The sequence below is a fragment of the Carica papaya genome, chromosome 6, assembly GCF_054855325.1.
Source record: "Carica papaya isolate Zhongbai chromosome 6, ASM5485532v1, whole genome shotgun sequence".
Classification (NCBI taxonomy): domain Eukaryota; kingdom Viridiplantae; phylum Streptophyta; class Magnoliopsida; order Brassicales; family Caricaceae; genus Carica; species Carica papaya.
This window is the reverse complement of record NC_142314.1, coordinates 1,147,063-1,171,632: the sequence shown is the minus strand read 5'-3', so window position 1 is coordinate 1,171,632 and position 24,570 is coordinate 1,147,063. Positions and strand designations below refer to the sequence as shown.

Below are 24,570 nucleotides of genomic sequence, written 5' to 3'. Positions count from 1 at the left end.
TTTTTTAATTTAATTATGTAGCGGTTGAACCAGTTAAATTCAGTTACGAACCAACTTTAATATAAATTATAAATTTATCATAATAAAAAAAAATATATACTTTCATATAAATTCAGAAATTAAAATAAATTAATTCAGAATTTTAAATAAAATTCATTAATATTTTAATTTATTTCAAAAATAAATATTTATATATTATTTTAAAATTTAATGAATTAAAATGGGTTTTTTTTGGAAAATAGTGTAAATGTTAATTTAATTAAGTATCATATTGGTTGTTGAAAATATTGATTGTTATATTCCTGATGTTGAAATTTGCGGTCCAAATAGTTTAGTGACATGGACCACATAAAATTGTACGTAGAGTAACAATAATAATAATTATGAATTATAAAATTTATCTATGATTATTTTTTTTAACATATAGTTTTTTTAATGATAAATATTTTTCTCAATTATAACTAAGTATATAAGTATAGATATTTTATTTAATAATGCATTTAACAGAATTATAGCTTATGTATGAGCTGTAAACAAATAAAATTTTAATAAAATTAATAATGCATATAATTAATTATACATACATATGTATATAACAGATAAATAGGAGTTTTTTAAAATATATATAATTATTTAGTCATTTGAATTTTGGACAGTGGGCTTTGTTTTTACACTTCATGACAAAGACAGGCCGAGTCCACGGTCTGTAATGTTGAAGAACTCGCGTTTTGTATGACAAGCAGGAGAACGACGTCGTTGGTAATTTGCATTTTAAGTGAAGCAAGCAGGAAAACGACGCCGCTTCAAAAAAACGTAAAAAATTACAACTTATCAGAGCCAGGTTTCGATCCTGGGACCTGTGGGTTATGGGCCCACCACGCTTCCGCTGCGCCACTCTGATTTACGAACACTTGCCTTACATAAATTTATAAATTCTTCAGTTCCCATATTTTTGACCCTCATTTACGTACTAATTAACTAATTATTATAAATATAAAATCAAAAACCGGTTAGTTCATAATATATTTATAAAATAATAAATTTTAAATTTATAATATTTAAATAAAATATATTAATTTATTCACTTTAAATTATATCATACTTCAAAATTTTGTAATATAAATAAATTAATGTTTTCGTCTATATAATTCTATATATTTATAGTAAAAAATATATATAAAATATTTATTATTTTTATATTTTATAATAAAACTTAGGAAATAATAGAAAGAGGTGATGAAGTCCAACAATGATGGATGGTGCACGTTTCATCAAACTTTATGTTTTGTCAACTTTGACACTAAAAGCATTTGGCCTAAATTTTCGTTGAGAGTTTGGTCCCAAAATAAAGTCACACCCACCACAAAAAAATGTGAGAAAAATATAGACCATATATATTGCTACAACTATACATACACACACACACATATATATATATATATACATATTGGTGTAAGCAACATACCCAAATCATTATAATTAGTTAGCTAATTAATTAAATTGCTAAAATCAAATGAAATTTTATTAACTTTTTTCCATATTGATTAACCTCATTTTTTGACACTTAAAATAGTATTTTTCTTTATTTTAAATAAAATTTTTATTTACAAATTTAAGAATTATTTGACATTAAAAAAATTATATTAAATTGTTGACAATAAATAATTTAATTTATTATAAGAATCACAAATATTTTAATATTTAATTGAAATATTTATTTTATAATTAAAAATAGATGGTGTTAAGGAAACATTAAAAAAATTCCGACGACAAAATTAGACTTTTATATTGTTTATCCAAGTTTCTCCACCCACGCTTCTTTCGTGCGCGTGCGGAATACCCGCTCCAGGTGGAGGATGTTTCAGAAAAGTAAACAGTAATTTTAATTTTTACTTCGTTGGTAAAAGTAAATATATATTAAACCACAGTGAAAAAAGTAATTAAAGAAGTAAGGAATAAGGGAGCGTGTAACTCACACAAAAAATCCAGCAATCTTGACTGTCTCCTTCGTTAAACGACAAAAATCAAACGGATCCAAATACAGAAAATTACCAAACCTAACGGCTCTCTTCCGCATCCTCATTCTGTTCTTTTCCCACCCTCATAAATAAATTTATCCGCTTTTGATTACTCCTTTCTTTCTGCTTTTGTCCCTTCAATGTCTCACTTTGCTTGAATTCATCGCTTCCTTTTGTTTTCTTTTTTGGGTCAGCTCCCATGGCTTCTCTTTCTTATCATCACTCCTCGGTGTGCAGTAAAGTGTCGGTGGAATCATAGCATCCAATGTAAAACAAACTCTTCTACTACATTTCACCTTCTGTTCTCTCTCTCTCTCTCTCTTTCTTCTTTGTTTTGATTGCATTTCACATTTTCTTCATCTTTCTCGCTTTAGCCTAACTCTTCTTCCTAATAAGACTTCTGGGTCTGGTTTAGACCACTCAGGTAAAGAGGCTAAAAACTGAAAGTAATGATTTTTATTTTTTCTGGGTTGGTGTTTTTTGTTTTTCCGGAGGTTGTTCTTTCTTGGGATTTTGGTTTCATGGCAGATTTCAGCTTGTTTTTCTTATGGGTCTGATTGTAACTACAAGGCCATTGTTGGGTACAAGCTTGGATTTTCATTTTTTGAGTGTGCTGTGACTTGAAAGCTTTTGGTTTTTCGAGGATAAATATGGAAGATTAGGGATCTAACCATTCAGTTATTACACAATGAACTAGCAATTCATTAAAAGTTAATGAGTTACTATTAAATGATAGAAAAATTAATTGAGAAGCATCATGATTCCGAGCCTTCTTTTTCCCATTTCCATGTCCTTCTTCTACTGTACTTCTCAGTGATTAGCGAGAAAATCAGATGACAATATCTTTCTTTTTCAAATCTGTACTCAACCCCTGTTGGATCTCTGATTACATACAACACTTTCGACATATTGTTTTATGAATTTCCATCTGTGGTGGTTGCTATATTAAACTCTAATTTTTTTTGCTAATTCAGTGATATTTCCTTTCATTATATTAGTATATAGTATGAATTATTAACCTGGGCTAGTTATTGTCAGCTTAAATTTTTGAATAATTAATCAAACCTTTTATTTCTGTTTGTTAATCTCTTTGTGTTAGTTGCCATTACATTGTTCTTGGAGCAAAAATATCACCTCCATTAAGTTGATGAGAGAAAGTTTGATTTTTTTCCCCTTTTTGTTCCTCTCCACAGAACTTATATCATGGATTCCAAGACTTGGCGCTGGAGGAAAAAATCCCCAGATAATAAATCTTTTGACAAAGTCAACAATTCGCTTAGTCGAATCGATGAAGAGGTAGCTTAGAACCTCTCCAGTACCTTTTCAATTCGGCATCCGGTTTAAGATTGAGAAACACTTACTTTCAGAATTCTTCATACTAAACCCAAGATCAATGAGAATACTAAATATGATTGAGTTGTCATTATTTGATTAAGTCAGGTGGAAACCCTTTCTTCAAATGGAGAATTTAGATCGCGGAGAGCTGTGAAAAATTTAAGCGAGAAGTTGGCTTCAGTCCTCGTTGATTGTCCTGCTAAAGATGACGACTCTATGGCAAGTCAAGCAAAGAAAGGACAAGAAGCCATTGCAGGTGATTTTTCATTTCTTCTGCTATCTTTCATGTGGGTATTTGGAATAATCCAATTACTGAAATAAGTTTTTTTTAGGCCAGGAAAAGGCAGAACTAGAAGCAATATTGATGGTAAAAGAATTAGATGAAATGAAACGAGTGGTGGGAAACGAGAAGATGATTCATTCAGATGCTGCATTGAAGGAGTGCATACAGCAATTAGAATTTGTTCGGAAAGAGCAGGAGCTAAGGACACGTGGTGCTGTTATGAAGGCATCCAGTGAACTCGATAATGAAAAGAAAGCATTGGAGGAAAAATTAAGTGAGGCAAATAGAAGGCTTGACAAGTTAGCTGTTGAGAATACTCATCTGACTAAGGCTCTCTTAGTTAAAGATAAGTTGGTTGAAGATTTACAACAGAGGAAGTCTCAGGCTGAAGCAGAATTCAGTGCACTTTTGGTAAGATCAGATTCAACAGAAAAGGAAAATGCATTTCTAAAATATGAGTTTCACGTTCTTGAGAAGGAGCTCGAGATAAGAAATGAAGAGATGGAATACAATCGCCGATCTGCTGACCTAGCACATAAACAGTATCTGGAAGGTGTGAAGAAAATCTCAAAGTTAGAAGCAGAATGTCAGAAATTACGCCTGATGATGCGGAAGAGGCTGCCTGGTCCTGCAGCTATGCTGAAGATGAGGAGTGAAGTTGAGATATTAGGAAGGGACAGGATGGAGATGAGGAAGAAAAAGATGAATCCCGGAAGAGAATTGATTGTGAGAGACCCAATGGTGGAAAGCTCTCACGAGTTTCCGAGGAACAAGGTCAATCTCCTCATAGAGCAGTTACATGATGTGCAAGAAGAAAACAAGAATCTTAAAGAGATAATAATAAGAATGAATCCTGAACTTTATTCTTCAAAAGTACCATGCTCACAGCCAGCTTCAAGAGTATTGCAGGTTGACGCTCTTCTTAAAGAGCTTTCAGTTTCAAAAGGTCAGAAATCTATGGAGCTGGCAGTGCGTAGTTCTAGTTCAAACGAGGTTTCTCTGATATCTGGCTTTGACATCAGTAGTGATGATGGAGGTAGCTCTTCTGGGTCATGGGCCAGTGCATTAATTTCAGAACTGGAGCATTTCAGAGATGAGAGACTCAGGAATTCAAAGGATTGCTGTGTCAGTGGAATTTCCGAGATGAGTTTGATGGATGATTTTGTCGAGATGGAAAAGTTGGCCATCATCTCTGTTGAAACACCTTCAAACCAGACATGTCACCCCACTTCAACTACTACTGAACTGGTACCAGTAACGCAAGGTGATTCTAATTTCAACGATGTGAAACAGATGAACTCAAAAGAAGTAGCAGCTGGAGAATCTTTTGACTGGCTTCAGGTTGTTCTCCAAGCACTATTAGAGCAAGCACGAATTTCAAAACGAAGTCTTGTGGAACTACTGGAGGACATTAGGATTGCTTTGTCTGGCACTAGTCTTCCCAATACCGAGAAAACTGATAAAATGGCAATATCAGGACAATCTAAAGAATTTGATCCTCTCCATATCAGTGGTTATATCACCTGGAAATCTCCAAATACATCTCCAGTCATAGATCCATCAAGTGGAACACTAAATATTGACACTCAGTGCAACCTGCATCAGTCAATCAGTAAAATCATCAAGCTGGTTGCAGGAATCAATATAAAATCTTTAGACAGTAATCATGCTTGTGATAATTGGTCTGACAGAGATCAAAGTTCCTCACCATTAGCATCCTCTGCAGATTACTTTGTCTGTATTTTCCAGTGGAAAAGATCTGAACTGAATCTTGTTCTGCAGCAGTTCATCCATAACTGTAATGAATTGTTGAATGGGAGATCTGATCTTGAGAAATTTGCTAACGAGCTCTCATCTGTTCTGGACTGGATCTTGAACAACTATACCACTCCTAAAGATGCTTTTAGTTCTAGGGATAAGAGCAAGAAACATTTTGGTCAGAACAACCCACCAAATGATGATAAAGTTAAGGCTGGAGAGGATTTATATGATGTATCGGAGGCAGATAATACATGTACTGAGCGAGGAGCATGTTTGAAACAGGTTTCTTCTTCATGTGATCAAAACTTTTCCTTTCAAATGGAAACTAGTCAGATTAATATTCAGGAAGAAAACAAAAAACTGAAAGATGAGATGAAGAACATGGAAGACAGGCTGGAGTATGCAGCTGATAATAGTGCAGAGCTAATGATGAAACTTCGGGAATCAGAACAAAAGATTGGAAACTTACAGACAGAGCTGAAATCTCTGCAAGCATCAAAGGAATTAATTGAGGATCAAATTGAAAATCAAAAGTTCATCAATGAAGAGCTTGACACCCAGCTTTCAGTTGCCAAAGTTAAACTCAACGAGGTATTCCAGAGGTTCTCATCATTGGAAGTTGAGTTGGAGTACAAAAATCATTGTTGTGAAGAACTAGAAGCAACATGTCTTGAGCTTCAACTCCAGCTAGAAAGGTAAAAAAATTATTTATGGGTTTTCTCTTAATTTTTCTTCTCAGAAACAAGTATTGACTTCTGCAATATGTGCTGAAAACAGTGTTGCGAAGAAGGAACCGGCAAAATATAGCATAAATCAAGATGGAATGCAATCTGAAAATGTAAGCTATTGACAAATCGTTCAATTTTTATATACTACTTTTTGGGAAAATTATAATTTTGTATCAACTCATGGAAAATTTTAGCAACTGTTGATGCTCTTGGTCAAACATGCAGGGTTGGGAGATAACAGCAGCTTCTGTGAAGTTGGCAGAATGCCAGGAAACTATAATGAACCTGGGGAAACAGTTAAAGGCACTGGCCACACCACGAGACGCAGTACTCTTAGATAAAGTTTTCTCTGCGACATGTTCTGCAACCGCTGCAAGTAATTATAACAAGAAGTTGCACAAACGCACTTCATTGCGCGATCAAATGCTAGCCGAAGATGGTTTTAAAGCAGATGTTTCTAGATCCTCAAACACTAGAGGAGCTTCATGCATTGAGGACTCACAGGCTCAAGCAGTTCTTCCTTCCAATGCTTGTAATGCCTTGGTGGTATACACTACAGAAGCATCTTCTGCTTCAAAGACTGAAACCAGGAGCTCTACTGTTGTTGCTTCTCTGCCCGTTGTGCCAAGCCCAAGTAAGAAGCAAGGAGTTGGGTTTCTCAGGAGGCTGTTAGTTGGACGGAAGAAAGGTAGCGGCAAGAAACCTCGATCCTCGATCAGTGGCTAAGGTGTGAGTAAATAAAGCCTAACAAGCTAAGACAAGGCCTCATGAGAATATTTCTTTTGCTATCATGGCAGTAAAAGGATGTAGTCGAGTAAGTGAGGAATTCACTGGTCAGTTCATTTGGTTTTCTTATTATTTTGGTGTTTGATTTTTACATTGAGGATTCGGGATGGTGAGAGTTTGCACTGTTTCTTTTCAACCTCATGAATGACAGAGAGAAGTAGTAGTAGTAGTAGAAGAAGAAGAAGAAGAAGAAGAAGAATAAGAAGAATAGAAAAAGAAGAAAGATGTAGTTCAGTAAGTGAGGAATTCACTGGTCAGTTAATTTGGTTTTCTTGTTACTTTGGTGTTTGATTTTTACATTGAGGATTTGAGATGGTGAGAGTTTGTTCTCTTTTTTCTTTTTTTTACCTCATGAGTGATAGAGAGAGAGAGAGAGAGAGAGAGAGAGAGATGGTATATAGTGTCTATTGGTAATGTATATATGTGGGATGTTAAAGCATTTCAAACCTGAATAACTCCTATAGTTAATCAAAAAGGGATTCTTACTTGACATCCGTTATCACTAATAAGACCAAATCTTTTTCCAGATCAGAATTTGATAGTAAATTTACAATTCTGCTAAGGTGAAGGGTAGTTAGTTTCCTTTTCCTTCTCTAATGGGCATGTAATTGGATAAAACCCCCGATCTTAAAAGCTCACACGAGGGGGGATGATCAACTGAGTTACAGCGCAGCTCTTGACATGAAGGATAATTTGATGAGTTGCTATGAACTTATCTGATGCAGAGCCTGTTCCATACAAAAACTTAATTGTCCAAGCAGGGGCTTTACATTTTAACTCATAAATGCACAATTGATCCAAGGCTAAAGATTTTCACTGCACATTCTCCTGTTAGTCTGCAACTAACAGTTGCACCCATGAAAGAAATTCAGGCTCCTATTCAACTTGCAAGGGCTCAATGACAAGGAGAGCTACTTAATCCATCTCATATAAAAAAGGAAGCTCAACTTGTATATAATCACAAAATCACAAAATGTATCTACCAAGTCTTGCATTTTGTTGTAAAGTACTGTAATGAATCTTTGTGAAAATGTTTAAAAATGTCAAAAAGGAAGACCCTTTGATTGTGGGTTTATATCCTTATTGTTTATCAATCTCTGTACAGAATGAATCTTGCAATTTCATTCAATCCAGCTTCTTTATAACATTCAGCAATTCGCTCCACAGAATCAACCCAGTTTCCTTCAATTGAAGCTAAATCCAATAAAAATGCAGCCTCATCCAACGCGATCTACACAAAGAAATTGAAATGAACATGGTCTCTCATAGTTGAACTGTAGTCTTACATGCTCATTTTCCCTTATACCAAGTGCACAACTAACAAACAGGAAAAAATTTACAGAACAGAAAATCAGACAAGTTAGAATGCCGTGAAGGTATACCTGGGCAGGTGCCTTTCCCTTTTTCAGATCCTCTTGTCTGCCCTCTTCTGTCACCTTCTCCTTGATGTACTCAATTTGCTCATCTTCCCATTGTGCAATACCAGCAACTTCCTGATATGCATCATGTACATATATATTTATGGAATATGTAAGTGATGATAGAATCAGGAAGGACATAAGATGGTCAAATGAAGTCCCATGCCTGGTACGCACAGCCTAAACTCCACCATGGTGATTTCAATGCCACCCTTGCAGCATCTTTTGCTTCTGAAAGCTGTCCTACCCTACAATTCAAATGTTGCTCAGAGAGCAGTTCTGTGAAGCTCACAACACTATGAGAACAATCAAAATGCTCCAGAAGATAGGCACAAACCTCTGCAGAATCCCTGCATAATATACAAAAGGACGTCCAAATCCTGGAAAGAGGTCCTTCCTGGTATAGAACTCTCCCGTAACCAAAGCTGAAACCTTCCACCCATATACGAATATAAAATGTTGTTGAGAGTAGCTCGAGATGGGACAATTCACAGTTCTTGTAGAATGACCAAAAACTGAAAAAAGCTTACATGATCCTCTTGCTCGAAATGCCGCGTTATTTTACGCTCTAAAACATCTGGAAACAGTCCAACCTGAGGTACTTACAATAAAATACTTCAGTTAGCAGCATAACTAACAAATATTTTTTCTTCATCTATACTAAATAAAAATATCTGCGACTGCACAACTGTCGATCTCTATTAACTAGATTAAAACAACTTCCGCTTGCTACCTCTTTTAAAAGATAACTATCGAGGCTTCCAATCCGAGATTCTGCAAAATCACCTCTTTTATAAAGTTTCTCACCAGCCTCTGCTGAAGCATGATATAGTTCATCCTTACTTTTATTTAAGCCATTTGCATCTTCTTCTACCAAAATCCGTTGAATATATTGATCTACCTGGATTTCAATCCTGTTATTCCAACATAAAAAGTAGTAGAACCCACAAATTTGTAGCTAATTTATTATAGAGTACAAGCCATTTAGTAATACACATTATTTTGCTCTTGGTTAAATGCATTACATTTTTTGCCAAAAGCCACACGCCATGCTTGCGAACTTCCACCACCGGCATCTCCATTCTGTGTGAATAGCAATGACCATATAAAGATGTTTTTAGCCATAAATTTATACCAATATATACATTAAATGGAAATAAACTAGGATGGAACATCAGAAACTCAAATCTCTTACCCTGGTGGTGCAGTTGGCCAACGCAGCAATGCAGTTATTGAACCTATTAAGAAATGAACCAACAATCGCTAGACTACTCAAGAAGAAAGTTTTGTTGAAAAACTGCCTGAGGCAAATGAATAGCTTATAATATCTACACGTCTGACCTGCAGGATTCTTGGAAAGAGGAATAGCAAGAGGGATCAATCCTTGCTTACATCCCGGCGAGAGGATGTTTTCTCCTGTAAATAAGAGGACAAGACAGAAACTAAAACATAAGTCCTCGAGTTAAGCAGGATCAGATTTAGATCATGTATAAACATCTAAATACATGGAGGAAGTTCTTCTGAAGAAAATTTGCTCAAATCTCATGCATGATCAATTTGCAGACGCGAAGGATTAAAGTGGCAGAGAATGCGTAGGGTATATTGATGCAATCATTAGTTCACCAGTGATATATTTGCTTCTTAATGCAAATAGTCATTGATTGAAAATCCATAGCATTGTTCCATATGTAATCTATTCTCGGGGTACTTCACTTATCAGCAAAGAAAATAGATTATTATTGGAATAACCAGGCCAGTCTGCTTATAAAAAATAGGTGCTCTGTGCATGTTATAACAAAGACTAGGAACCGGTTAACTATAAACATTCAAGACAAGAACCATCCACCCAATGCGAAAATGAGCTGTTATACTATACATACTTTTCGCCTTTAGAACCAAGATTATTACTCCATTGTGAGATTTTGGTGTATTGGAACTAGGGTATGAGAGAAAAAGATAATCACATTGTAATATTTAGAAGTCTTCTATAATAAATTTAGATCCATCCCTATTGTAGAGTATGACACACTGATCGAACAATGTAATTTTTTTTTGTCTTTTACTTTAATCTTTGATCTGCTGACTTAATTTTTCTATTTCATGCAACATGAACAACTCTTTCCAGAACCTCATAATTGCATATCAAGATTACAAGAAAAGAGACTGAAACAATGCATCAAATACATTATAGTAAACGGTGTAACAATATCAATACCTTACCTTTAGTTTGAAGCATTCTCAACAAATGGGGAAGATGATCAGGAGGTTGAGTAACAGCCACATCTTTGATGAAGGAGATATGATCTGTGAAAAACGATCTTAAGAACCCATTCTTCAAATATTATTAAGGTAGAATTTTTTTATTCAACTCCATCCTCATTAAAAATCATTGAGGCATCACATTTTTTGGACCAAAATAAAGGTAAGAAAAACCATAAACTCTAGATCCCATTCAGTTCTTCTTGTTCAATTCCTATATTACTGAATTACTTAATGGACACACTATGTTTAGTTAAATTTATTTTATTTTTATTCTATTCAAGATCATATTATCTAATAGTATAATTCAGCTATAATTTACATATTCGGTATATAATTACTTTTACAGTGACATATTTGTATATCTATTAGTCAAGGAACAAGCTACAAAAGTGAATTGTATCTACCCTTCAATTAGAACATCATTTTCATGCAAATCTTTATCGCATTCATATCATATAGATTTAACTTTTTGAATCAAACTCAACCATAAATAAGTGTAATCATCTCTCTCAGTTGGAATTTGGCAGCTTCCAATTCACACTAAGAAAATCAAAGCGCAACCGAACAGATTCAGATATGAAAATTATGATTCAATTCTAAAACTTTAATGATTAAGTTCAGGACTTGAATAGAAATTGAACACTAACCCAACCGAAGAGACAGCAAAATTCACAGCATCATCACTTCTAACATTCATTTTCTTATGGGTGGAAATCTACTGGATTTAATCACACTACATCATTTAACTTAACCACTTTGCTACTCAATTCAAAAACCTCATTAGCCCACTTCAGAAAAGATAATCTACTGGATTATCTTTTCCAATTCAAACACATGAAAGACCAATACTACCCACTTCATACAATTTAACCAGATTGAATTACTAAGTAACTAAAAGTGCTAACGAACCGAGTGAGTACCCAAGCTATATATATGTATGTATGTATGTATGTATGTATGCATGTATGTATAATATTACAATTGAATTGAAAAAGATAATGCATTACCAGGAACCGAAGAGCATTTAGCCCTAGACCTGACGTTACGAACAGGGAGTGAGGTAGCAGGAGGAGTTCTGTGCACCACTCCCATCATTCCCACCTTCATTTCCTTTTCCCGGTCGTTACTCCGCCGCGTAAACTTCACTGTTAGCTTTAAGACGATTAGTTAGCCGAGGGGATAAGATTTACGGGGCGCAACATGTTTGAATTATTTAATTTTTTAAAATTTTAAAAATATTATTCTTAATTTCTTGACATTTTTCTTCATTTTTTTGGGCAATTTCTTTGAGTCCTAAAAAATAATTCTATTTTATTATTATTTTACCAATTTTTTTAATATTAAAATTCAATTTTTTTGAATCTAATTTAAAGTAAATTATACTAATCGACATAATGAAAATTTTTATATTTTATTTTTTAAATATAAATTTAAAGCTTACGAAAAACATAATTTACTTAATATATATATTATGAACTGATAGTAACTTATGTATAATTCTTCATTTAGTAAAACTGAGAATTTGGTTTACCAGTTTAGAATCTACTATTAATTCTTACAAAGTTTACAATTTCAACAATTCAACGAGGATATACGAGTAAGGACATTCGATTACAAAGACACGAAGTTTTAATACGAAAGAAATAGTTTTCTTTTCTGGAAAATCTTATTTGTATTTTCAAATTCATCCTCAAAACGTATTCTGTAATGTCAAAGAATCTATATCCTCCTCTTTTTTGTTTTGGCTTCTGTGCAAATCTCGAGCTTCTTTAGGTTTTTGTGGTGGCAATGGCTGCCTCCTTCATTTCAAGCAAAGAATCTTCAAAGCACTTGGCAAGAAATTCTGGGTCAGGTATGATGTCTTTAGCCACCAAGATTTGCAAGTCAGCCTTTCCTGCATAGCTCACCATGTGCATTGTGAGTGCCTGCATTGCAAACCATCACATACATTCTTGTTATGCCAATGAATCTATCGAATAATACATGTATTTGTCGATGACCTTTTACTCCGATAACATTTAAAATTCTTCGAACAACATGATATCTCACACTGGATAAATCTTTAATCATTTCTCTCCTTATTAAAATTACAGAATATTTTTATGAGTTATAGATAATACATGATATATAAGTAGTGATTTCAAATTCAGGAATTAATCGTACTGTCGTATTTTATGTAAATTCATAACCCTTATTTTTCTTATAAAACTACAAAATATTCTTTTATGATGGTCAATACGGGGCATTGATTTCAAATTCACAGGTTAATTTTACTGTGGCATCTTATCTAAAGCAAAGTTTGATTTTTCAACACATATTTCTCTAAAAGTCTAGGAGATTATTTTTGCAAGTTGCCAGGGTAAGTAAAATATGATAATCCGAAATAAAACAGGAAGCAAGTATGAGAAGTTAGAGAGCCTACATGAGGTAAGCTAGATGTATTCGCGCGAAGATACGTCACAGGGTTGCCCGCAATGGTAATCTCTTCTTGAGGACCAATCACATTAGAGATCGTAAAGGTCGTGTTACATAAAATCCGGTAATTTAGCCAGCTAGCATACTGCAATAAGAAACATAAAAGAGTTTTTCAACATATTTCTTATATAACTTCAAGAATCAATAGAAACTCATTTCTAAGATCATGTTCACCTTTGGTCCAAACAAGGACATTACTAAGTCTCCAGTTTTGTAAGAGAAGTGAGCCTCTATAGATTGTTTCTTCCTATCTATAATTGCCTTGGCACTCTTTAGATATTGCAGAGGATCTGCACCTGCTTTTTGACAGTAAATGGGCAAGAGAATCATGCCAAACTTGTTACCCCACCGCGCTCCTGAATTGCGTTTCATCATGTCACATAGTTCCTGCTCGGAAGAAAACATTTTCCAATTAACCACCCGTAAGAGTTTTCGGAATTTTTAACCCAAAATGAAGAATGTGGAAAAAAATCTATAATGCCTCAGATATAATACTGAATTACTATGAAATATTACTCATGGTACCTTCAAGGGATCATTCAAACCCAAGAAAGGTAAAGGTGTACAGTGCTATATAAAGTAGTTCCAATTCAAGAAGAGAAATGAAAAGATAGTAGGTGAATTACCTGCAATCCTGGCTGTTCTCTTAGATTAACCATGGCGGTTCCTGTTATACAAATCCTCTTTTGCAGACCTAACAATAAAAGATTCTAGAGCATTATTTAAGAAGATAGTAACTATTAAATTACTGTAACATGTTAAAAAGTTGCTTCAAACTGTAGCTAAACATAAGGCAAAGGTAAACATACAGGGGCATAAGATCATGAACTAAACATCGAATAATAGTTTGTTGGAAAGGAATTCATACCCGTCGATGATTGATGCTCCAAGTATTTCGACAGCCCGGAGGATACCACCGCAAAAAGAACATCATTAACGGTCTGCATTATACATTGTAGAATATACAATTAACCAATATATGTGAATACCATTGACATCAAAATTGAAAATTTTAATCAATCATGCAGTAATTTTACAATATGAGATTATAATTTAGCAAAGATTATACAGAAATCAATTATTATTACATCAAATTTCATTTTGGTACAAAACCCACATGCAGAAGCACTAATGAACTCAAAAAGGAAAGGTAAATAACTGTTTGAGAAGGACAACCAGCCTCCATTTATGTCCATAGATTCTCCACCACATGTTTGTTCTACTGTTCTTACTTGATCAGAGAATGAATGTCTATATATGTTAATCTCAGAAGTCAAATCTACAAAACACCCTGTTCTTAAAATTTCAAAAGAATTTAGAAAAAAAAAATGTATAAATCCCTTTTTTTTTTTTAATGAAAGAAAAACATTTTTTCTGAAAAAGAAAACACCCACATAAATCATTTGCTCAACAAGAAAAACCAAGCAGTTGGAATAAACTAATGTGCAGAGTCAAATTTGAAAATGGAAGATCCGCCATTTCTCTGTGGCTGTGTGTGGGTGTGGAAGTTAGTAATTACCGCCTTGGCAATGGCACTTTTCACAAGCTTCATATCATGAATAGAGAATCTGGCAGTAGCAAGTTTTCTCGGCCAGAGTTCCACGCCAGCCCCGCCGGCAATCGGCGTTTTCCGGTCACGAACCCATAAACCTCTCCCCACAAATTCCACAGCAAACACAATGTTAAACCACACCAATGTCACCAACCCCCATAACCACCGAACCAAATTCCTCCACGTCATCTTCCTCTCCTTCTTCTTCCCCTTCCCGGCGGAGGAACTAGAAACCACCGTACTCGGCAGCGCGTCGCCGTCATCCTTCCTCCTGCAACACGCTAGAAACATCGACATCAGCGATATCCCATCCCCAAGCGCGTGATGCACACGCAAAACCGCACACCTATACTCCACCAGCAAGTGAATCTCCCATAAAGGCTTATCAGTACTGAGCGGCGTACTTAATGACAGCTCCGCCACGTATTGGTTTACCACCGCCGTTAACCTTCTCTCAACGTCGTCGTTTTCGTCGAGGCTTGTCTTGGAAGGCGGTGATGGAATCACCGGGTCGGTGACCACGAACACGTGGCGGTCGATTTCCACTTGGGTTCTCCTCCAGTGCTCCAACCCGTTTCGGTCGCGAACCAGGAGGCTGCAGAATCTCGGGTGCTGCAACATGACGGAGTCCTTGATGACGGCTTTCACTGCCTCGACGTTGACCTCGTCCTTGACCCCGACTACCGAGTGGATGATTGTATTCAGCTCCGGCCGGAGAAATAGTCTCCCGGCTGGCGTCAACGGTTCATCGGAGAAGTTTTCCGGCGACCCCATCAAAATCGATTGAACAGGGAAAAATAAGAAAGAAGTAGATATTTATCAGTGTTTTCAGTTGGGTTTGTTAGATTTCTTGGTTACTTATGGTATCCATAGCCAGTGTGTCCATATATATATATATATAATGTGTGGATATTGTCTTACTCGGCAAGCAAGAAGAAAAGGACGTGGAAAAAGTAAATGAAAAAAAAAGGGTAAACCAGAGGTGGCAGTAAAGAAGAAGATGTGTGGGTCTAACGAAAAAGCTGCAATAAATGTACAGAGAATATTGAGAGAAGAGCGAAATGAACTTGTATCTCTTTGGATTTTGCAGTGACCGTCTTCTTCCCTGCAACTACGCTGTAATTTGCTCTGTGACAGTTGCATTTTAATTTTTATTACAAATATAATATAAATTTATAATCATTAACAATTAGAATATACTAATTAATTTCAGAACGTGAATGTCTGGCCTGAGACATCTTTTGACCGGTCCACTCCGGAAAGGATTAAGAAATAAAGTTGCTTAAATTAATTGGCTAATTTAGTTTATTTAGGGCAGTTATTAGCTAATTAATTTTATTACGTAATATATATATATATATACCAATTATAATATTTAAATTTAACTCATAATCTCGTATAAAAAAAAAAAAATAGACGTAATTCCAAAATATACAAATAAAATAATACATGGTGTATAAGCAAGTTCCGCGCAGGCAAGAACAAAGGAGTTAAAAGCGACTTTACACTTTCACACATAATCTAAAAGTTAAGGAAACGAGAAATGGCAACCAAGGAAAAGTAGTAACGCTTGCGTTATGTAAAAGTCTCATAATATGGAGTAATTATAAATATAATTTCAATTCAATAAATAAATATATACATATATATATATATAGAATATCAATGATTAACGTATGATAGTTTAATAATTTTAGTTTATTGTTTAAAAACAATAATATAATAATTATTGACGGTTCAATATTTTTTATTATATAGTTAATATGTCTTTTTTTTTAAAAAAATAAGTTATTAATTTGAATCACTTTTATATATTTTGTATATAAAATTGTATTATAATACGTGTTTATATAATTACGAGATCTATCTACGTGCTTTATACGTGCTCTTTTATATATATATATATTAAATAATTGTTTTTAATTATTGCAATATTATATAAATTTATTATAGTTATGTTATATTATAATTATTTTTTTTTATATAGTAGATAGCAACAACAAGACTTTTCCAATCGGTCACGTTACATTGGACCTTGAATCTACCACATTTTTACAAAGTGAAAATGGGCCATGCGCCCACAAAATAACATTCAAGTATATTGGATTTTCCTATATGATAGAGCCCATTGTGTTAATTAATATTTTGTAATAAATTAATATATAGTATTTGAATAATTAATATACATGTAGTAATTATTAAATAAAATGTTATAACCTAAGTGAAAAATATAATACGATTTTTAAAAAATTGAAAAATAAAAAAAAATGAAATGGGATTATGTTATCGTAATTTATGTATTAAACAAAATTATATTTTCTTACCTTAATCACCTTTATTTGATTTTTATTACTCAATTAAAAAAATATTTGTTTTATTGGATTTGTAACACCCAAGAATTGACTGATATTTTAACTCAACTCAAAATTTTTACCTGATGGTCAGAAAGTGCTCCGATGCGGCGGCAGGTGAACTGTCTTTTTGCACATGGAAATACAAATAAAACTATATATACGTGCATACATATTTCAACTAGATCGATGGCGTACTATCTTTAATAAGTTGATTTGTTGTAAATGCGACGATCTAGTATAATAATGATAAAGGATAATCTAATATCGTACACACTCTTCAAAAATAAATTCAATTTAAATAAAAATTAAATGATATATCAAATTTAATTTATTACGAGTGTCTCAATTAGTAACGCATCTGTTATAAAATATTAATTTTAGTTAAAACTCTGTCATTACAGTATCATTAATAAAAAAATTAAGTTATTAATTCAATTCGATTCAATTAATTATTATAAATCAATTACTATTAAAAGAATTTTATATTTTTTATGAATTTCAAAATAGTAATATGTAAATATAACGTAATAATATTAACTTTTAGGTTACTACGTTAACATTATCAGAAATTAAAAACCGTAAAGATATAAGTCACAAAAATATATTTTTTTGTATAAATTAAAAGAATATTTGTTAATTTTTCTAGTCCATTATAAAATTTGTTAGGTAGTGGTCAATATATATATGTGTGTATATATATATATATATACTTAGAATAAGCATGTGTGTATATAATGTGGAATAGTGGGGAAGCTTTTGGTAGAGAGTGGGTGTACCAAAACGTAAATTTTAGTCAACATATTAATGGTAGTTATAATAATTCCTCAATCATCGCATTTTTTTGTTCATTAAAAATACAAATCCATAGCATTTCGCAAATAAAAAATGGCCGGAAGCCGAAAAATAAAAATAAAGCTTTAAAAAATTACATACGACATTGCATTAGCGGTACCATGTGATTTGGACTCTAAACCGGTCATTTAATCCGACGGCAGAGAGTGATTCCGTCGCCGACCGGGAGCATACAGATGTCGATCCTAGGGTCAGCGGCAAGCGCCTTGTTGAGCTCCAAAACGAAGTCTCTGTAATACCTGACATATTTCCTCATCGGCGCATCTGCTGGCTGCGCCACGGATCCGTTCCATAGGGTGTTGTCGTAGCCGATTATACCCCCGACCTTCACGAGATCAATCAGACGTTTGTGGTAGTTGATGTAGTTGTCTTTATCAGCGTCCACGAAGATGAAGTCGTAGGATCCATGGTTCTTCTCCTGCGTAGCACCGCAGAGAATAATTCAATTATATATATTTACACTTTTGGCACTAAAGGTGATATTATATATTTTTTTGGGGGCGGCCAAAAACAGAAGTTAACCTACCTAACACGTTTGCGATTACAGAGGAATGTCAGAGTGGAGAGAAGATAAGAATATAATAATTTGAGGATCAAATATATAATTGCAGTTCAAAAGCAATCAATGCAAATAAAATTAGTCATAAATAGTTATAATTATTTACTTACATCTGTAAGCATCTCATCAAGAACAGGCATAGCAGGGCCTTCTCCGAATTCGATCTTGTGAGCAACGCCAGCCTTTTGAATTACAGGTAGACCGAGCTCGTAATTCTCTTTGTTAATGTCCATGGCCAAGATCTGCAGCAATCAATTGCAAAAGACGAACTAAAATTATTTTCTAGATCGCGTGATTGAAGAGAGGATTTATGAGCAAATTTGATTCATTCACGAAATCAACTTAAAATTTAAACAGCTGACCTTTCCATCATCAGGAAGAGCAAGAGCTGTCGCCAAGAGAGAGTAGCCAGTGTAAACGCCAATCTCCATTGTGTTTTTGGCATTCATGAGCTTGAGCAGCATGGTTAAGAATTGCCCTTCGTCGGCTGAGGTCGACATGATGTTCCTGTTAATTTCCAAAATTCAAATTCAAATCATTCAATTAGAGAACACATCTAATTTTAAAACAAAAGGATATAGAAATCTGAGTGATCATCTGTCCAATTAAACCAACCATGGATGCTTAGCAGTCAACTCTCTGAGCTCCTTCATCGGCTCAGGCTCCCTCGGATACACACTGGTCTCCAGTATATACTGCAAAGAACGAACGAAAGTTACACCATAATCCACCAAATCGAACGAAAACGTGACCGTATGATGCTTTATACAAACCTGGTAAAGGTCATCGCTCTGCAACAGACTTTTGTGGCCAACTTCTTGGTGCCTCCCGATCTGAGATTGGTTCTCTTCTCCATTGGCGGCCATTGATGAAAGCTCTTCTGATACTTCTGAGATCCCCTCCTGAATTTGGAATTGGGAAGTGGTTTAGAGGTTACCTGAGATTTGAAATGGAAGTGGAGAGGTATATATGGAGGTTCAGAAACCGGTTCGGATTAGATACGCGGTGGTTAGACCGCCCGCCAACCCGGCCGGGGGTTGGTGAGGTGATGTTGGGTGTTAGCATTACCAGTCTTGGGCCCATTTTTTGACCCATTGTTCTATGTAACTTAAATTATTTTATTATAAATGAAATCATTTAAAATATTTATGACGTCATAATTTTTAAACATTTAGAAGTTCTTACATAATTTTTAGAGATAAATTAACCGCCAACATTAAGAAATTTATTTATTTGTAAATAAATATAATATATATATTTTTTACTTTTAACTATTTATAATTGGCATAAAGATAATTAAAATTTTTTTAAAACAAAATATGAAATTAAAATAAATAAATAAATGGGGGTTACCACGTGGTGACGGCGTTTGGTGGTTCAAGGAAGTGGTGGGACCTACGACGTGGTTGACTCACACGTGGCAGTAAGAGGGTTGGTGCAGAGGGAGTTGGTGGGTGTGTCTGCACTCCACAAAAAAAGTTTACTCAACAAATAGTTATTGGCTGACGTCATATTAATTAGTCTCGAAATACTTTTTTTAGAAAAGGTCGTTAAAAATATATATTTAATTTAAATATTTACAAGGTTTAATGAAACTATAAATTATAGGAATTTAATATCATTTAAAGGGGATATATATATATATATGAATTAATTTAGTAATAGATAAGGCATTGAAATAATGGCTGGCCATTATTTCAATACATGTACATATATATATATATATAGTTATTTATATTAAACCATAATTTTTTTTTTTAAATCCCTACTTGTCCCACCAAAAAAATTAGGTATACAAGAGTATATATATAGTTTTTTATATTTCAAAAGTGAATGTTATGATATTGATTGACTATGTATATACGTGTCTATTGTATGTTTGGTGTAGTCATCGTATGTAATAATAAAAATGGCATTTACATATTTTTTTTTCCCAAAATTAAATAAGGAGTACTCATTTTAACATGTAAGTGCTATATATATATATATATATATGTGTGTATGTATATTTGCCTATACAAAAATTATTATGCATATCAAATTTATAGAGCAATTGGGTCAATTATTGTTAACCTAACCCATTATTGTACTAACAAAAATTGGAGTACCATTTGAAATTTTATTTATTTATTTATATATAAATATAATTAGAATAAAACTAACAAAATTTAATTAAATAATTATTTAATTTCACTTAATACTTAATTGAGTAATATTAAAAATTTAATTTATTAATATATTGTTAAAATTATGGTGATTAAATTAATTTAATTTTTAACGAAATTATTATAATTTTTAATAAAAAAAATATTTTGTAATGAATTTATAAAGAAAAAAGTTATATTAATAATATAGAATTTCCATAATTGTATAAATATATCAAAATATTCATAATTGTGATATTTTTATATAATATTTTTTAATATATATATATATATGTAATATAGGGGTTGGCGAGAAGTCAAATATTGTAAAACGACGACGGACCTCCTTTACGTCCTTTCCCTAAGAAAGTTGAGTAGAATACTTACCCGGGGGTTGCCGTTTAAGGTTCAGTCAAAGCCGTTGAACCGGGTAGTAACACGCCGTTAGATGTTGGCCAACCATGCCACCCCCGTTAAATTCGACGTGATAAGGACGTTATATATATTGCTTTAATTCATTATACGCGTATAAATTTTCTTAGAAAATAATAAAAATTTAAATTAACATGAAGACACATTTTAAATATATAAAATTGATTATTTTTTTATTTTAGTTTTGCATTAGATTTCATATATAATTAATTTTTATCATCTTATTTATATTATTTTTTAATTTATTTAAATATAAACTACTAAAAATAAATATATTTTAAATTTATTTATAAATTTATACATAATCAGCCACTCGCGGGCCTGGTCGACGTCGTCTGGGTCTGGGCGGCCTATGGAAGGGGACGGAAACTTTAAGGGCCCTATGGATCCGGGTCGAGTTCCGGATCCGGGTAACGGGTCATTTACAGGGTCATTGGGACCCGGTTGTAAACAAATCAAAAGTCTATGGGTTCCCTAATAATATTGCCAAGATCCAGTCTTGTGCTAAACTCAAATTTTTATTATTTAAAATATAAATTTTTGTATATAATAGTTAAAATAATTACGAATTTATCGATAATTTTTATATAAATTTTATATTTATTATAAATATAACGCAATTCTCGTACGTTTTTTTTTAGGATAAATTATCAAATTAGTTCTTAAAATTTGACACAAATTATAATTTGATTTCTCGTAATTTTTATTTGATTTAAATGTTTAATTTTATTTTATTTACTGATAAAAAAAATTATAATAATTTAAAATAAATAAAAAATATTTTAAATAATCAAATTGTAACGAAAAATATTAAGAATTGAATTATAATAAATATTTAATTTTACAAATTAATTTAATAACTTATCAAAATTTTTATTTAGTAGCTCAAACTAGAGTTTGAGTATAATGGTGTTACATTTTCAATATTGAACATCAAATCAATTGGACAATTTTGCACAATGGTTTAAAGTTGTCCATCAATGATTGTGCAAGTTAAGGAAACTAAGAAATCATATAAGTAAATACATATACATATATATATATATATAAGTGTTTGATTTTGTATATCAAAACCAATATTTCATAATTTCTCTATTTAAAAATTATCGAGATAATGTAGAAGTTATCACTTAGTAAGTATGTTATGGACTCATAATGATCGACTTACAATACTTAATTTAATATAATCAAAAACTTAATTAACTAATGTATTGTTAGAGGTGCAGGTAACTGAGTTAGATTAAGTTTCAACGAATTTATTACGTTTCCGAAGAATTTTCTTAGTTACGATAATCAATAACAGCTCAAGACGAAGATCATTCAGCAAATCAGATTTGTAGGTAAATTACTGTCTGGGTGAAAAGCTGCATACCATTTGATGGTGTTGGATTTGGGCAGAAAAAGTACAGTCCATATTTCCAACATGTACAAATAATAAGAAGAAATGAATGGGGAAGCAGCCATGGATGGATTCTTTTTAACTCCATGAATGTTCTATCAAGTTTTCGACATGTACATTTTCCTCTTAATACAAAGGGAAAGTCAAAAAAAGAAAGCTATCAGAGGGATGCAGCTCTGAGTGCCTCTTCAAATACTACTCAAAGATTTAAGCTAGAAAAGAAAGAACAAATTTGAAGGGGGCTTTTTTTTTTTATTGAGATTAATGTTAAATCAAATCAAATCAAATCAGTTATTACCCAGAAAATCAACATGAATGAACTTCATAAATTATTATCCAGAAAGAATTTTGAATTACCTATCTCAAAAATGTGTGAAGAAGAAGAACCCATGTCCAATCATCTTGGTTCTCTACTAATTACAGAATTTCCAGCAGCCAAGCTTCTTAATCACTCTGCATCGATCTTGAATCATGAAATTCTGCTGCTTTTGCAGCCAATGCTCTACGAATTTCGAAACCCTTTTTCGAATCATCCTCCAAATTCCTAAACTCCCCATGGAATTGATGATCGTAATCATCCCCTGAACAATCACATAATGCAGAATCATCCTCTCTCATCAGCAAAACATTGTGCAGAATTGAACAGGCACCTATAAAAGCCACAGCAGACTTAACCTCCTCTCTGATGGGTTTACTCAACACCCCCCAATTCTTCAAACTAGCAATGGCTTTCAATGCAGGAACCCGGAGAAATCTATGGGCTGCATTGAATTTTTCTTCACATGAACCTGGAAGAAAATCCTCATAAGGTACAATTAACCATGGAAGTAGAGGGTAACCACCATTTCCAACCAAGTACTGATTCACTGCCGCCCCATTGACATAAACCGGATTCGAATTCAATACCCTTCCCTCTTCAATATCTTTGTGCAGAGTTGATAACTTAAGCACAGTTGAATCTGGTTTATCCCCTCGAAAACCTGCAACAATGCTCAGAATCCGAGACGAAGAATCGACCACGATTTGCACTGCAATGCTATCCTCCTTCCATGTTTCATCGTCTTTAACAATCTTGAACCTCGCACAATCAATAACACCGCAGCAATTCGGCAAACCAGTTAGTTCCTCGAAAGAATTCGACACAGATTTGAGTTCATCTTGGCTAGGAAACGCGACCCAGAACCGGAAATTAGTGCAGAGAACTCGACAGAGTTGCTTGGCGCAGAACCGGGTCACCGACTCGGGTACCCCAAATCGTGTCGCGATGTCGGAATAATTTGACCCGTTGGCTAACCGGTAAAGGCCGATTCCGAGTCGGAGCTCTGCGGAGAGATTGAGAGGCGAACCAACCGGGTCACGGCACTCGAGTAGCGGTTCGAGTAAGCCGGAGAGCCATTCGAATGTCGTGGATGTCATGTTGAAGCAGGTCTTGAACGACCCGGGACTTCGAGTCAGACGGACCTCTCTCGGCGGGGAGTATCTGTCTTCGTGGGTCGGTTCGGATTCCGGGTCTGGAAAAAGGGTTCTCTTCCGTTTCCGGGAAATTGAGAGAACCAGCGAGGTGAGGATTTCTTGGGAACAGAGAAAATGTTGGAGGAGAGGGAAGAGGTTTTCTTGTGAATTGGAATCGGATGAGAGGGAGTGAGGGGTTGAAGAAGACGACGGGAAGAGGAAGAGGAGGAGGATTACTTGAGAGACGAGAGAAGAAAGTAAAGCTGACAATTTCCGGGAATCCATGAATGAAGCTTTTCGTGTCTGTGGATTTTCTCGGGAATCGGGGTTTGTGTCAGTGGGTTTGGTGAATCTTGGAAGGCGACCAAATGCAGAGACAACGCCTGGCGGATTTTCTTCTTCCTTTTTTTTTTTTTAAGATTATTATTTTTGGAAAGTTCTTTTCCCGCACGTGCGTGAATTATGAAGGAATTTTCTTTCCATGCCAATTTCAAATTTGCCAAATTAGGCATTATAAACATGTAGAATTTTAATATATTTTTCAGAAATATTTTGTAAATTATTATGAGTATAAAAGAAAATTATATAATTTTTTTAAGGAATTGGGAATTATATATTTTTTTATTTTATTAAATATAATTAATACAAACGTGCGAATGAAATCCATCTATTTATCGTATACTATTTATTTCATAATATAATATTAGTAAATATTAAAAATATATTAATAAATATGTAATTATATTGTAAAAATATTAAA

At 33.7% G+C, this 24,570-nt stretch overlaps 5 protein-coding genes and 1 non-coding gene across 12 annotated transcripts; 1 reads left to right on the top strand and 5 right to left on the bottom strand.

The window, feature by feature from the left end:
- Positions 1-829: 829 nt before the first annotated feature.
- On the bottom strand, positions 830-901 carry TRNAM-CAU (transfer RNA methionine (anticodon CAU)). The gene has a single exon. It is a non-coding gene; the product is annotated as a tRNA-Met (tRNA).
- Positions 902-2,102: 1,201 nt separating this feature from the next.
- LOC110806698 (filament-like plant protein 7) lies at positions 2,103-7,401 on the top strand. 7 transcript variants are annotated; one of them, XM_088222217.1, is made up of 6 exons: positions 2,103-2,285; positions 3,212-3,314; positions 3,455-3,609; positions 3,686-6,092; positions 6,175-6,235; positions 6,351-7,401. In XM_088222217.1, the coding sequence occupies exons 2-6, from the start codon at positions 3,307-3,309 to the stop codon at positions 6,849-6,851; spliced, it is 3,132 nt and encodes a 1,043-aa protein (XP_088078343.1). In that variant the 5' UTR covers positions 2,103-2,285; positions 3,212-3,306; the 3' UTR covers positions 6,852-7,401. The 7 variants fall into 7 exon arrangements, with proteins under 7 accessions (XP_088078343.1, XP_088078340.1, XP_088078341.1 ...); XM_088222214.1 differs by having other exon boundaries at positions 2,104-2,285; positions 3,459-3,609; XM_088222215.1 differs by lacking the exon at positions 2,103-2,285 and adding an exon at positions 2,292-2,442 and having other exon boundaries at positions 3,459-3,609.
- A 440-nt stretch (positions 7,402-7,841) lies between these two features.
- Positions 7,842-11,804, bottom strand: LOC110806681 (cyclin delta-3). Its single transcript, XM_088222221.1, has 11 exons — positions 11,599-11,804; positions 10,550-10,633; positions 9,671-9,745; positions 9,525-9,567; positions 9,355-9,412; positions 9,063-9,230; positions 8,860-8,922; positions 8,667-8,761; positions 8,496-8,577; positions 8,294-8,404; positions 7,842-8,142 (listed from the first exon to the last, which is right to left on the bottom strand). Exons 1-11 carry the CDS (start codon positions 11,696-11,698, stop codon positions 8,002-8,004), a joined length of 1,020 nt encoding a protein of 339 aa, XP_088078347.1. The 5' UTR covers positions 11,699-11,804; the 3' UTR covers positions 7,842-8,001.
- Positions 11,805-12,068: 264 nt separating this feature from the next.
- LOC148253171 (wax ester synthase/diacylglycerol acyltransferase 5-like) lies at positions 12,069-15,711 on the bottom strand. Its single transcript, XM_088222220.1, has 6 exons — positions 14,586-15,711; positions 13,935-14,007; positions 13,693-13,760; positions 13,241-13,453; positions 13,014-13,151; positions 12,069-12,516 (listed from the first exon to the last, which is right to left on the bottom strand). The coding sequence occupies exons 1-6, from the start codon at positions 15,390-15,392 to the stop codon at positions 12,361-12,363; spliced, it is 1,455 nt and encodes a 484-aa protein (XP_088078346.1). The 5' UTR covers positions 15,393-15,711; the 3' UTR covers positions 12,069-12,360.
- A 2,069-nt stretch (positions 15,712-17,780) lies between these two features.
- Positions 17,781-19,333, bottom strand: CCOAOMT1 (S-adenosyl-L-methionine-dependent methyltransferases superfamily protein). The gene is made up of 5 exons (XM_088222963.1): positions 19,157-19,333; positions 18,999-19,078; positions 18,746-18,890; positions 18,494-18,625; positions 17,781-18,242 (listed from the first exon to the last, which is right to left on the bottom strand). The coding sequence occupies exons 1-5, from the start codon at positions 19,247-19,249 to the stop codon at positions 17,949-17,951; spliced, it is 744 nt and encodes a 247-aa protein (XP_088079089.1). The 5' UTR covers positions 19,250-19,333; the 3' UTR covers positions 17,781-17,948.
- A 3,354-nt stretch (positions 19,334-22,687) lies between these two features.
- Positions 22,688-24,209, bottom strand: LOC110806699 (protein ANTAGONIST OF LIKE HETEROCHROMATIN PROTEIN 1-like). Its single transcript, XM_022031617.2, has one exon. The coding sequence runs from the start codon at positions 24,093-24,095 to the stop codon at positions 22,803-22,805; it is 1,293 nt and encodes a 430-aa protein (XP_021887309.1). The 5' UTR covers positions 24,096-24,209; the 3' UTR covers positions 22,688-22,802.
- Between the last annotated feature and the right edge of the window lie 361 nt (positions 24,210-24,570).

Bases quoted from the DNA above. Each gene is read 5' to 3' on its own strand.
- LOC110806698 (XM_088222213.1), top strand. From the start codon at position 2,566: ATGGGTCTGATTGTAACTACAAGGCCATTGTTGG. The intron at 2,600-3,211 runs GTACAAGCTTGG...TCCTCTCCACAG, and splicing joins AACTACAAGGCCATTGTTGG to AACTTATATCATGGATTCCA. The intron at 6,236-6,350 runs GTAAGCTATTGA...TCAAACATGCAG, and splicing joins ATGGAATGCAATCTGAAAAT to GGTTGGGAGATAACAGCAGC.
- LOC110806681 (XM_088222221.1), bottom strand. From the start codon at position 11,698: ATGAAGGTGGGAATGATGGGAGTGGTGCACAGAACTCCTCCTGCTACC. The intron at 8,923-9,062 runs GTAGCAAGCGGA...TAAGTACCTCAG, and splicing joins ATAGTTATCTTTTAAAAGAG to GTTGGACTGTTTCCAGATGT. The intron at 8,578-8,666 runs GTTTGTGCCTAT...TTTGAATTGTAG, and splicing joins TATGCAGGGATTCTGCAGAG to GGTAGGACAGCTTTCAGAAG.
- LOC148253171 (XM_088222220.1), bottom strand. From the start codon at position 15,392: ATGGGGTCGCCGGAAAACTTCTCCGATGAACCGTTGACGCCAGCCGGG. The intron at 14,008-14,585 runs GTAATTACTAAC...TGTATAATGCAG, and splicing joins AAAGTGCCATTGCCAAGGCG to ACCGTTAATGATGTTCTTTT. The intron at 12,517-13,013 runs GTAGGCTCTCTA...TTTGCAATGCAG, and splicing joins ATACATCTAGCTTACCTCAT to GCACTCACAATGCACATGGT.
- CCOAOMT1 (XM_088222963.1), bottom strand. From the start codon at position 19,249: ATGGCCGCCAATGGAGAAGAGAACCAATCTCAGATCGGGAGGCACCAA. The intron at 19,079-19,156 runs GTTTGTATAAAG...CGTTCTTTGCAG, and splicing joins AGAGCGATGACCTTTACCAG to TATATACTGGAGACCAGTGT. The intron at 18,891-18,998 runs GTTGGTTTAATT...GGAAATTAACAG, and splicing joins TTGACTGCTAAGCATCCATG to GAACATCATGTCGACCTCAG.
- LOC110806699 (XM_022031617.2), bottom strand. From the start codon at position 24,095: ATGGATTCCCGGAAATTGTCAGCTTTACTTTCTTCTCTCGTCTCTCAA.